The following is a 12,569-nucleotide window of genomic DNA, read 5'->3' on the forward strand; positions in this document are numbered from 1 at the left end:
TGCATGACCAAAGCATGGAAAGTGTACATGTGAGGTAAGGTGTGTTAAATACACAATCAATGAACCAAACATGTTTCTAATGACAAAATATGAGAAACCCCAAAGTTTGGTACTCATCAAAGTCCAAACAAGTGAGAAAATGCCTAAGAGGCATTTTATCAAATACCTAACGTACACACTATGAACAATAATGTAAAACAATGCATGAACATCATGAAATCCACCCTTAATACATGTTCTTTTTACCGCATGAGACCAGCATCCAAAGCAAATTGTCAAAAGAAACCAATCTCATATAAAACATTGACAAAAATTAAGTTTCCCCAACTCCTATAATGAAAATCTCAACCAAGAGCACAAAACTCTCCAAAACATAATCTAAGAATCCAAATCAATGAAAATAGTTTAAAATTACCTTAAAAATATTAATGGAATGAAAAACCATTCAAATTAATTGGGTTTTGATGTAAAAATTTTGAAAAAGGGGTTTAAGAGAGGATGGAGAGGAGAGGTTTAAAACAGGTTTCCCACGAAAAACACTTTAAAAAGCTATTTCTGGAAGTTTCGGGACTAGCGAGTCGCGCGATGAGTTGCAAAAATTTTTGCGAGTCGCGAAAACTTCTAGATGAACTCGTGACTGGGGTTTCGTGACTGGGCAAGTCGCCAAAACGAGTAGCCAAAACTTGCCACTCACGAGAGAAGCCAGAATGAGTAGCCAAAAATTCTGACACCTGTTTTTCAACACAAAACATGTTTAAACAATGAAAAACAAAGTAAGTACTAAACATGAACGCAAGAGTGATAAAAATCACTTCCAAATACATATAAAATGATCAAAAATATTTTTGGATTGATCCATATATAGTTGAGCACACACACATGACATTTAAACAAATACAATCGAACAAATGAATAAGGCATTCATTGAACATTAGGCATGTGTTGTGTATGTGTATCAAATGTGGAATAGTCCTTAGTCTAAAGTGAAGTTTCAATGATCAATTCAATCAAGTCATACACAACTAGTACTAAGTCAAGTAGTCTATCTCAATTATAGAAATGAACATATATAAACTTCCATAAGAAAATGATTACATATCTTTGAAGCTTTTCATTTGGCTTCTTTACAATTTGTAACATTTGATCATTTTTTATCTTTATATCTCTTTTTGAGATCGATGCCTGAAATTTTTGATATTTTAATTTGATGAACAAGCTTTTGACTTTTGGGCACCATACATTTTCATTACAAGTCCCTTTCCCTTTTTCCTAGTCAAATACTAGTATGTGCGACGGCTTTTGTAGCTCATTATCTCTTTTCGAGATTTAACATTGTTGAGCTCTTTAAGCAAAAAATGAGTGGGAAGAGATATAGGCACAAGTCTATGCATGTATCAAGATCAACAAAACTATTGACTAATTATTCATTATAAATTTGAAGATCGATTTACAACAATTACACATAGATGTCAAGATTTTTCCCACAAAGATAAATGTGCATACATAACAAGCTAAGCTCATAAATGCACAAAGCCATTTGTACAAAGGTACTAGGCCAAACACACATGTGATATATGATCAAACATATACGATCAAACTTTTTGAATTTTTCACATTTTATGTGGTTTTGTAATTTTTACTCACACAAACTAAAACATAAAAGTAAGATCAAAACTAAACAATGCATATAAAGAAATGCAAGATGCACAAAATGCATGAAGATATGACATTTAATGCATAAAGGGTCATACAACGATCGAAAAAATTAGATTAAGGACCAAAAAAGCAAAAGTTCAACCATAGGAACTCTTCCTCATCCAAACACAACGATTGTTTGAAATGAGTGTCTCATGAGAAGTGAGATGAGGGTTGGAAGAATAAGAACCGAAGATGACAAGGAGTTATGAGCATTAAACACTTTCTTTAACATGTTATTTTCACTCAAATCCGATTTACTCTTTTTAGCATAGCTTCTAAGAAGCTAAAATTTTTATTTTTTTTTAATTCTTTTGAGAGCATAAAACTTAGAGCATTGAGGTCTTAAATGACCAAAGACACCACAATGGTGACAAATAATGTGTTTAGGTCCACTAGGCTTTTTGGGAATGGATCTAACAACATGATTTTGTTCTCTCTTCAACTTATGACATTGAGGTCTTATATGACCAACCACACTACAATTGTGACAAGTTGGAACAAACTTAGATCCATCCAAAATCTTATGTTGAGACCTAAACAGAGGCTTTAACTTAAGAGCTTTTCTCTCCACCTTTTGATTTCTTTTATATGGAAGAATGTACACCGATTTGCTCTTAGAGGTAGAACACACATTATGCAAAAAATTGGGTACCACAACATGATTACAACAAATCTTTTCACCCTTTTTAGCAATAGGTTCAGCAATCAAACACTTGGCATGTATCTTAAGAGATTCATTTTCACATTGGTGAAAACCACATTTTTGTTCCTACATTTTCAGGCGATTCCCATTTTGGTTCCTAAATTTTATTTTCACCGCTTTTAGTCCCTGAAATCAAAAAAATGATCTCATTTTTGTCCCTACCGTCATCTCACGAACAGAAATAATCTATGTGGCAAATGGAGTGCATCGCTAACACACTAAATGCTGACGTCAGCATTAAAATAATAATATAATATTTTATTTAGCATTTTAAAAATGCCACGTCATCTTTTAAAAACAAAAAACATAATTTATGAATTTTAACTAAATGGGGAAAAAAAGAGAGGAAAAAACATAAATAAAAACCAAAAATCATATAAGTTGAGATCTAACTTTATCTTGAGGAAGAACAAACAAGAACAAATACCCAGAAAATTCAAAACCCATTACACAAATTCACTGGAAACCGACAAGTCACAACTCAACAAGAATATAACATAAATTCAAAAAACCCTTCCACCTTCCCAAAAACCAGATCCATTACACAGATTCATTAAAAACTCAATTCAACAAGAATTACCCAAAACACACACATCCCATGATTCAAATTCAAGAACCCAACAAACTCCCTAACCCCAAAATTTAAAATTACCAAAACCCCACATGGAAATTCCAAACCCCAACAATATAAATAATATCAAAAATTCACATTTTAATTCAAAACCCATTACAAGATTCACGATAACCTCATACTCCATCAAGAATTACCCAAAAACGCATGCACCCCAAACTTCAAATTCAAGAACCCAACAAACTCTCTAACCCCGAAATTCAAAATCAGCAAAGCCCCACATTCAAATTCAAAAATCACATCCACATTTCCAAACCCCAAATCGAAAAAAAAAAAAAAAAATCAAATCAAATCAAATTTTAACTGAAAACCCATTACACAGATTCAAAATTGAAAAATTAAAGAAAACCCATTACAGAAAACCTCAAAATGAACATACCTTTGAGTCTGCAAGAGGCGTCTCTGCTATACAGTGGCGCAAATGGACAACAAGGACAACAAGCTAGCCCTTTCAATCCGTACGGGTTGGGGTTTCCTAAGGTCATCGAAAGCGAAATTGACCTCATCAACGTGCTCCATCATCTCTCCAAACTCTTGAACCTCCATCAATGTGGAGGTTGCTGGAATCGAGAAAGAACAAGAACCATTAGCTTTCTTGGGCTTCTTGTTTAGTGGCCTCCTAACGACATCGTTTGATTTGACTAGATGTTTTTGGGTTTTGAATTTTCTGGGTTTTTGTTCTTGTCTGTTCTTCCTCAAGATAAAGCTAGATCTCAATTTATATGATTTTTTGTTTTTATTTCTGTTTTTTCCTTTTTTTTCATTTAGTTAAAATTCATAAATTAATTTTTTTTTTTTTTTTTTAAAAGATGACATGGAATTTTTAAAATGCTAAATAAAATATTATATTATTATTTTAATGCTGACGTCAGCATTTAGTGTGTCAGCATTGCACTTCGTTTGCCACGTAAAGTATTTCCGTTTGTGAGATGACGGTAGGGACAAAAACAAAATCATTTTTTTGATTTTAAGGACTAAAAGTGATAAAAATAAAATTTAGGGACCAAAGTGAGAATCACCTGAAAATGTAGGGACGAAAATGTAGTTTTTGCCTTTTTACATTTTAGCTCATCAACAAGTTTGTTAGACAAAACAAGTTTAGCATCCAAGTCCATATTTAAACATTCAAACTCTTTCAGCTTTTCAAGAGAATTTTTAGCAAGTTTCTTATATTTATCAACCAATTTGTTGGATTCATTAAACTTAGCAATCAAATCATCTTTTTCACAAAAAAACTCACTCAAATTCTTATGAAACTTCTTAGTCTTTTTCTTCAAGAGTTTGATGTTAGGAATATCAACAACACCCAAAGACTCATGTAACATGTCATCACAATTATGAGAATTAACACTTATAGAGGTATTTTCACAAACACGTGGCATGCTACATTCATCATCAACCAAAACATGCATAAAAGCATACAAAGTACTATCTGTGGCAAATAAACACACGGGGTCAAGGATCACACTTAGGTATTTAAACCATAACAAGTGTACCTGCTCTGATACCAAATGAAATTTCAATTAGCGTATAAAACACCAATCAATGTTTAGACCCCTAATATCAAAATAACCAAAACAAGCTTATACACAAACAATATATGTGCGGAAAGATGAATATAAGCTGAACCCAAATAGGTAAAACACTCTAAACCAAAATTAATTACAAACACAGCAGTAATTAAAAGGTAAAAAGTAAGGGAGGACAGATACAAACACAAAGATAACACGGCGATGTGTTATCGAAAAGGAAATCAAAGAACTCGGCAAAAAATCTCTCCGCCGCCCTCCAAGCGGTAAATGATCCACTAGAAAATTAGTTGGGATACATGAATAGTAATAGACCCTCCAAGCTTAATCTACCCACTTCTTGCTCCAACAGGGTTACGCCGAATCTTGTCTTCTCTAGCTTACCAGATCCCGCAATAAGCTCCATATTGCATCCGTCATTCTTAGCATCTTCCAATGCTTCCCAAAGCTCCAAAAACACTTAACACTCTAAATGGGTGTGGGTAGTATTTGGGTACAAATTTCTTCTCAATGGGTATAACAATGGGAGAGGGAATGAGAAGAGACTACAAAGATTTCTATCTAAGAATGAATAGCTCTCTCTCTAATGAGGTGGGTGTGTTGTAGAAACCTCTCTTAGGGTTTTTCTTTCTGAATAGCCACACTTACATTTCGTGGGAATAAGGATATTTACAGTAGGGTATGTGAGGAATGTGAAAAGTCAGTTTTCATCCAAACAGGGCATTTTGGTGACTTGGCCTCGCAACTGGAATGAGTTGTGAGATAACTTTCAGGCCAAACTGTATTTTTTATGATGTAGTGCTCCAACTGTCGTAACCCTTCAACTCCCTGCATGCTTCACACGTGTGCCACTTTGGCAACTTGCCAGTCGCGAGATCCAGTCGCGAGACTCCTTTAAATGCGCACATCTTGAGTTTCTTCACACTCTCTCACACACAACCTTTACATTATTCCCACCTAAATACAGAGCTTCTACATGATGAATTACAAACAAATTTGGCACTGAATAAAGCCAACACATGGTTGATTAAATTCAACCTTACAAGATGGATCTAAAAAGTCATGGGAAATGTAGGAATCAAAAAAACTTTTCAATTTTCTGCGTAAGACTAATTTCATTGCAAAATTGCAAGAGTTGAGTTCAATTTATTGGGCAAATATTATTTGTCTCCACGTCAATTCATTCAATATATATAAGCAGACACCTCATGTGAGAAAGCATGAGGCTTTGCCAAGTAGCACATTGTACGACATCCTTCTCATTTAGGATTCCACCTTATCTCATCTAAATTTAGCATTTATGTCAAACTATTAAATAATAACAAATGCATTTATTTCAATGTATTAATAAAAATCAAAGAATTTGTATACAATATAACTTTACATGCTTTGAATTGATACGGATGAATTTAAAAAGTCATGGGAAATGAAAGAATATAATTCAAAGAATTTGTATATATATATATATATATATAACTTTACATGCTTTAAATTGATACGGATGGATCTAAAAAATTATGGGAAATGTAGGAATCAAAAAAAAATTCAATTTTCTACATAAGACTAACTTCAATGCAAAATTACAAGAGTCGAATTCAATGAATTGGGCAAATATTATTTTGTCTCCACATTTGTCCAACATAAATCTCCATTTCCAATGGACTTAAAAATTAAACTTCCAAAATTTTCTCACAATATCTTTGTTTTTCTTTTTGAGAAGTAGGTTAATTTTCAAAATATTACATTCGTCTTAAATATTTTGTTTAGATGTTATGTATATGGTTTTACTTATGTAGCATTGTAATTTATTTAGGCTTATTTTTTTCATATTATGTGCCAATTTATATTTTTGGTTTTCTATATGATGCATACACTTGGTAAGGATCTATTTTTGGCTACTTTTAGTTCAATTAAAACTTGGAGGTTAAATTGTGATATTATTGCATCACTATGGCATTATTTTTTCTATTGTTGTATCATGAAATTCTAGAAGTTTTTATAGCTAATTGATATATAAAACATAAATAATACAAGAGAGACACATAGGAACCAACAGGTTTGTAGGTGACAATTTAACTATAATCTAGTGACATTTCTTGGTTGCATGAATTAGAGGAATTTTCTCCCCAATGTATTTAGTTTGAATTTAGTTTTAGTAGAAAATCTCATAGATTAAGTGTGACTAACAATAATAGTATTCATAAAATCAATGGGTCATAAATAGTTTCTTACAAAATTTATCAAAATGCACCGCGCATCGCACGGGATATCGACTAGTTGTAATTAAGCCAAATTATTTTTGCAAAAGAAGTCTGAACATTGGGCCCACAACAAGGATTAATTTTTGTAAACGCCAATCTCATGAGACCATTGTGTGGGGCCCACAAGTCAGTGAGACAATAGTTTCATGAGACTAGTGCAAAACATACCACCTCCATAACAAGAGAGCACCAAACTCATTAGCCAAAAAAAAAAAAAAAAAAGATATTTTTGAAAAAGGTCTTTTTTTTTTTCTTTTTTTTGAGAAAATTGAAAAAGGTCTATTTAGGTTAAAGCTTAGGTCCAGTTGTTTCTATTGTAGGTTAGGGGTAAATAATTATCAAGTGAAACTTAAATACATATTCAGCAAAAAAAAAAAAACTTAAATACATCGATCAATAAGCCACATAGTTATACTATATTGCTATATTGACAAAATAAAAAAAATACATGAACCTAAGATGTACATAACTACATATACCTAAAAAAAACTATAGATAAATAATAAATTTTATCCAAATCCCTATGGATGAATCACACTTAGGATGGATCGAAGCTATTCTTGGAATATCCACTTTTATTCTTAAGAGTTCATAGGTTCCCTGTGGGTGAACCCAACATACCCAGTCTTGCATGTTGCTTTACTAAGTGAGACAAAATCTAGTATCATAATTTATCTCACAACTTTTTTGCCGTAATTGTTATGTTGCAAAGTGTGAGTGGTGAAAGAAAAATGGTGGGTTTAGGTGTAACTAATAGACAACCACTCATAGTCTGTCATGTCAAAGTTGTAACAAAAAGTTGTGAAAAAGTGTGTAGTTCTAGAACTACTCACTAATTGAAACTTAAATTAGATGATCAAGGACAAGCCACATTTGTTGCCATGCAATTGAACACACTCAAGAATCAAAAAGATGCATCCAATCCCTCACCCCCAACATCACATCACAAAACAAAAGCACAAAAATACACCATATTGCCGAAAACATGTACTTCCAATATTGCATATATATAATATTGCCTAGTAATTTTGCAATTCTTATTCATCATATTTTGCTAAGTCCATATTCTTTATTGTTTTATATAACCCACTAACTATCATTCATACGTCTTATGCAGGTAGCCTTAAGTACGTGCTCGGAGATATAAAGACTTCAAGTCGATGCTGCAGTCAAAATTTTTTGTGTAATTCCTTGATGTGCTCTAGCAATTTATCCTGAGGTGGCATACATTCTTTAATAAGAGGGATCCCAAGAAAATCTTGGAACCAAGAATCGAGTAAAGGCATGGTCTCTGCATCAATCAGCTTTATGCCTATGATTTCCCCAGTCATTTGAGCCCAGCATCCAAGCCAGCCAGCAGCAATATCCACAAAGCCTATTGTTTCACCACCAAAAAAGCGCTTCCCCTCAAGACCACTTTCAAGAATCTTGAAATTCTCATGAGCTTCTTTGACAGCTCTCTCTTGTTCCTCCCCCTTTTTGGTAAATGCAGCCATCAGTGCTGGCACACACTGAAAAGAGTAGACTGATTAATGTTTTTTAGAGTTTGAAATAAGAATTGGCTATTCTATGCTAGTTAGCTTAGATGGAAATTGCATGTTAGCATGTACTCATAAACCTGCATGAAAATCTTGTGCTTATTTTAAGATTGTTGTCTTGTAAGAAAAATTTCTATATAAGTCATCTAGTATTTGAATTACCAATAGTCATCCAACGGATGCATGCATTCTTTTTAATGAATAAGAGCATAATTTAAGAGCTATCCCCAATGATCAGGGCTGTGATAGTTGGTGTAACCAGCATGGTAGTTCATATAAATAAGCTCATGGAGAAGGTGGCTTCTTCTCTTACCTTATCATCAACGAATTTGGCCCAGAACCGTGCTTTGGCCCTTTCATATGGATCTATTGGAAGGAGAGGATTCTGCTTCCACACCTCATCAATATATTCAAGAATTATGAGTGACTCTGCCAAGGGTTTATCATCATGGACAAGGACTGGAATTTTTTTATAGACAGGGTTGTACTGCAAGAGCATGGGACTTTTGTTTTGGAGATCCTCTTCCACATACTGGTACTGGATCCCTTTCAGTTTCAAAGCCCACTTAACTTTTAGGGAATAAGGACTTACCCAATAGCCTAGCAACTTCACAGAGTCTTCAGCCATTCTTAATTTCCACAGTACAGGTGTCTATCATCTCATGGCAATTTATAGATGTACCTCTCCCAAGGTCTAGAAATAAATTTTACTTAAAGTCTAAAAATAAATTTTGACTCGCAATGTTTGTTATTAAATAAATATTGACGTCCAGAATAATTTAGCCGCCTTGATGGACTTCTTTTTCTTCCTTTATTTTTTTTTTTCTGAGCACATGACAAATGAAAAGAAAAAAAGAGAAGACAGAGGGAAAATCAATCCCACCATGGATGATGACAACAGAAAAAGAGAGAAATTGTAATTAAGTCAGATTATTTTTGCAAAAGAAGTCTGAACAGTAGGCCCACAACAAGAATTTTAATTTTTGTAAACATGCCGGTCTCATGCGACCATTGTGTGGAGCCAACATATCAGTAAGACAATAATTTCATGACTCGTGCAAAAAATACCACCTCCATAACAAGGGAGCACCAAACCCATTAGCCAAAAAAAAAGAAAGATATTTTTTAAAAAATGTCTCTTTAGATTAAAGCTTAGGTCCAGTTGTTTCTGTTGTAGGTTAGGGGTAAATAATTATCAAGTGAAACTTAAATACTTCGATCAATAAGCCACATAGTTATACTATATTGCTATATAGCCTATATTGACCACACAAAATAAAAAATAAAAAAACTATGTGAATCTAAGATGTACATAACTACATATACCTAAAAAAAACTATAGATAAATTTTATCCAGATCCCTATGGATGAATCCAAGTAGGATGGATTAGAACTATTCTTGGAATATCTACTTCTATTCTTAAGAGTTCATAGGTTCCCTATGGGTGAACCCAACATACCCAGTCTTGCATGTTGCTTTACTAAGTGAGACAAAATCTAGTACCACAGTTTATCTCACAACTTTTTGGCCATAATTGTTATGTTGCAAAGTGTGAGTGGTGAAAGAAAAATTGTGAGTTCATATGTAAATAATAGACAACCACTCACAGTCTATCATGTCAAAGTTGTAACTAAAAGTTGTAAAAAAGTGTGTAGTCCTAAAACCACTCAATAATTGAAGCTTAAATTAGATGATAAAGGACAAGCCACATATGTTGCCATGCAATTGAACATACTCAAAAATCAAAAAGATGCATCCAATCCCTCACCCCCAACATCACATCACATCACAAAACAAAAGCACAAAAATACACCAAATTGCCGAAAACATGTACTCCAGTATTGCATATATATAATATTGCCTAGTAATTTTGCAATTCTTATTCATCAGATTTTGCTAATCTTACATGCATGATATTCATATCAAGAATATCAGCCTTAGTCCATATCCTTTATAGTTTTATATGATTCACTAACAATCATTCATACACCATATGCAGGTAGCCTTAAGTATGTGCTCAGAGATATAAAGACTTCAAGTCGATGCAGCAGTCAAAATTTTGTGGAATTCCTTGTTGTGCTCTAGCAATTTATCCTGAGGTGGCATACATTCTTTAATAAAAGGGACCTCAAGGAAATCTTTGAACCAAGCATCAAGTAAAGGCATGGTCTTTGCATCAATCAGCTTTATGCCTATGATTTCCCCAGTCATTTGAGCCCAGCATCCAATCCAGCCAGCAGCAATATCCACAAAGCCTATTGTTTCACCCCCAAAAAAACGCTTCCCCTCAAGACCACTTTCAAGAGTCTTTAAATTCTCACGAGCTTCTTTTGCAGCTTTCTCTTTTTCCTCCCCCTTCTTGCTAAATGCAGCCATCACTGCTGGCCCACACTGAAAAGAGTAGACTGATTAATTTTTTTAGAGTTTGAAATAAAGAATTGGTTATTCTATGGTTGTTAGCTTAGATGGAAATTGCATGTTAGAGCGTTTGCGTCAATGCAAAATAGAAAAAGATATCGATTTTACACATTCAACCTCCAAAATCACCCACATTAGTCAAGCTAAAAATGTGTAAATATGCAAAATTGTTATAGTAACGGTGTAAATTTACACTAACACTATTCATTTTGTATATAATTTTTTATTATTTTGTTATGTATCCCGAGGCCGAAGGAATAAAGTAAATGGTAGTTATTATATATGAAAAAAGATAAACAATTAAAAAAAATCATGAAAATTTGATATTTTAATGTAATGTAATGTAGTGTAAAATAGATAATCTGATGTTGAGTGTTTTGAAAAGTGAGTATGTAAAAAATAAATAAAATAAAATAAATAAATAAATAAAAAGAAGTTCTTCTGCTACGAAATTTTTTGCTTGAGTTAATGTGAATGTTCTTAGAATGTAATCATAGAGCTGCATGAAAATCTTATGCTTATTTTAAGAAGTAAGAAAAATCTCCATATAAGTCATCTAATATTTGAATTACCAATAGTCCTCCAACTGATGCATGCTTTCTTTTCAATGAATAAGAGCATAATTTAAGAGCTATCCCCAATATTCAGGGGTGTGGTAGTTGGTGTGTAACCAGCATAGTAGTTCATATAACTAAGCTCATAGAGAAGGTGGCTTCTTCTCTTACCTTGTCTTCGGCAAATTTGGCCCAAACCGTGCTTTGGCCCTTTCATATGGATCTGTTGGGAGGAGAGGATTATGCTTCCACACCTCATCAATATATTCAAGAATTACGAGTGACTCTGCCAAGGGTTTATCATCATGGACAAGGACTGGAACTTTTTTATAAACAGGGTTGTACTGCAAGAGCATGGGACTTTTGTTTGGGAGATCCTCTTCCACATACTGGTACTGGATCCCTTTCAGTTTCAAAGCCCACTTAACTCTAAGGGCAAAAGGACTTGCCCAATAGCCTAGCAACTTCACAGAGTCTTCAGCCATTCTTAATTTCTACTAAGCAGATGTCTACATTATCTCATGGCAATTTATAGATGTACCTCTCCCAATGTCTAGAAATAAATTTTGACTCGCAATGTTTGTTTTAAATAAATATTGACGTCTTGAATAATTTAGCCGCCTGTATAGAAATAAATTTTGACACAGCAATGATTGTTTTTAAAGTTATACAGTGGCTAAAAGAAGACCCATATGCACCACCTATTGTTCCTTTAATTGATGATTGTAGAAACCTTATCGGGCAAGAGTAGACTATCCACCTTTTGTTTTTAAATAAATATTGACGTCTAGAATAATTTAGCCGCCTTGATGGACTTTTTTTTTTTTTCTGAGCATATGACAAATGAAAAGATAACAAAAGAAGACAGGGAAAACCAATCCCACCATGGATGATGACAAAAGAAAAAGAGAGAACTTGTAATGAAGTCGGTTTTTTTTTTTTTTTTTTTGGCAAAAGAAGTCTGAACATTAGGCCCAAAACAAGGATAAATTTTGTGTAAGCAGGTCTCATGAGACCACCACAAGAGCATAAGGGAGCACTAAACCCATTGGCCGAATAAAATAAATAAGTCTATTTAGGTTAACACCTAAAAAGGCCTTAAGCACATGAGAAAACATTCATTCCAGATGGGGTGTAAAGCCCTCCAATATAAACACTCCACATGAACATTTTACTAAACAAAGAATTGCACTTGCCGCACACAATTACTCCTTAAAACTCCATTTCATAACATTT

General features: G+C 33.6%; 1 protein-coding gene and 1 pseudogene across 1 annotated transcript; both read right to left on the bottom strand.

Moving 5' to 3' along the window:
- Positions 1-7,775: 7,775 nt before the first annotated feature.
- Positions 7,776-9,017, bottom strand: LOC115960090 (glutathione transferase GST 23-like). Its single transcript, XM_031078787.1, has 2 exons — positions 8,674-9,017; positions 7,776-8,333 (listed from the first exon to the last, which is right to left on the bottom strand). The coding sequence occupies exons 1-2, from the start codon at positions 8,986-8,988 to the stop codon at positions 7,992-7,994; spliced, it is 657 nt and encodes a 218-aa protein (XP_030934647.1). The 5' UTR covers positions 8,989-9,017; the 3' UTR covers positions 7,776-7,991.
- Positions 9,018-10,178: 1,161 nt separating this feature from the next.
- Positions 10,179-11,992, bottom strand: LOC115960088 (annotated as a pseudogene).
- Positions 11,993-12,569: the final 577 nt, after the last annotated feature.

This window comes from Quercus lobata, chromosome 9 (assembly GCF_001633185.2).
Source record: "Quercus lobata isolate SW786 chromosome 9, ValleyOak3.0 Primary Assembly, whole genome shotgun sequence".
Lineage (NCBI taxonomy): Eukaryota > Viridiplantae > Streptophyta > Magnoliopsida > Fagales > Fagaceae > Quercus > Quercus lobata.

Coding starts and splice junctions, on each gene's coding strand:
- LOC115960090 (XM_031078787.1), bottom strand. CDS start 8,988: ATGGCTGAAGACTCTGTGAAGTTGCTAGGCTATTGGGTAAGTCCTTAT. Junction 8,334..8,673: donor CCAAATTCGTTGATGATAAG/GTAAGAGAAGAA, acceptor TACTCTTTTCAG/TGTGTGCCAGCACTGATGGC.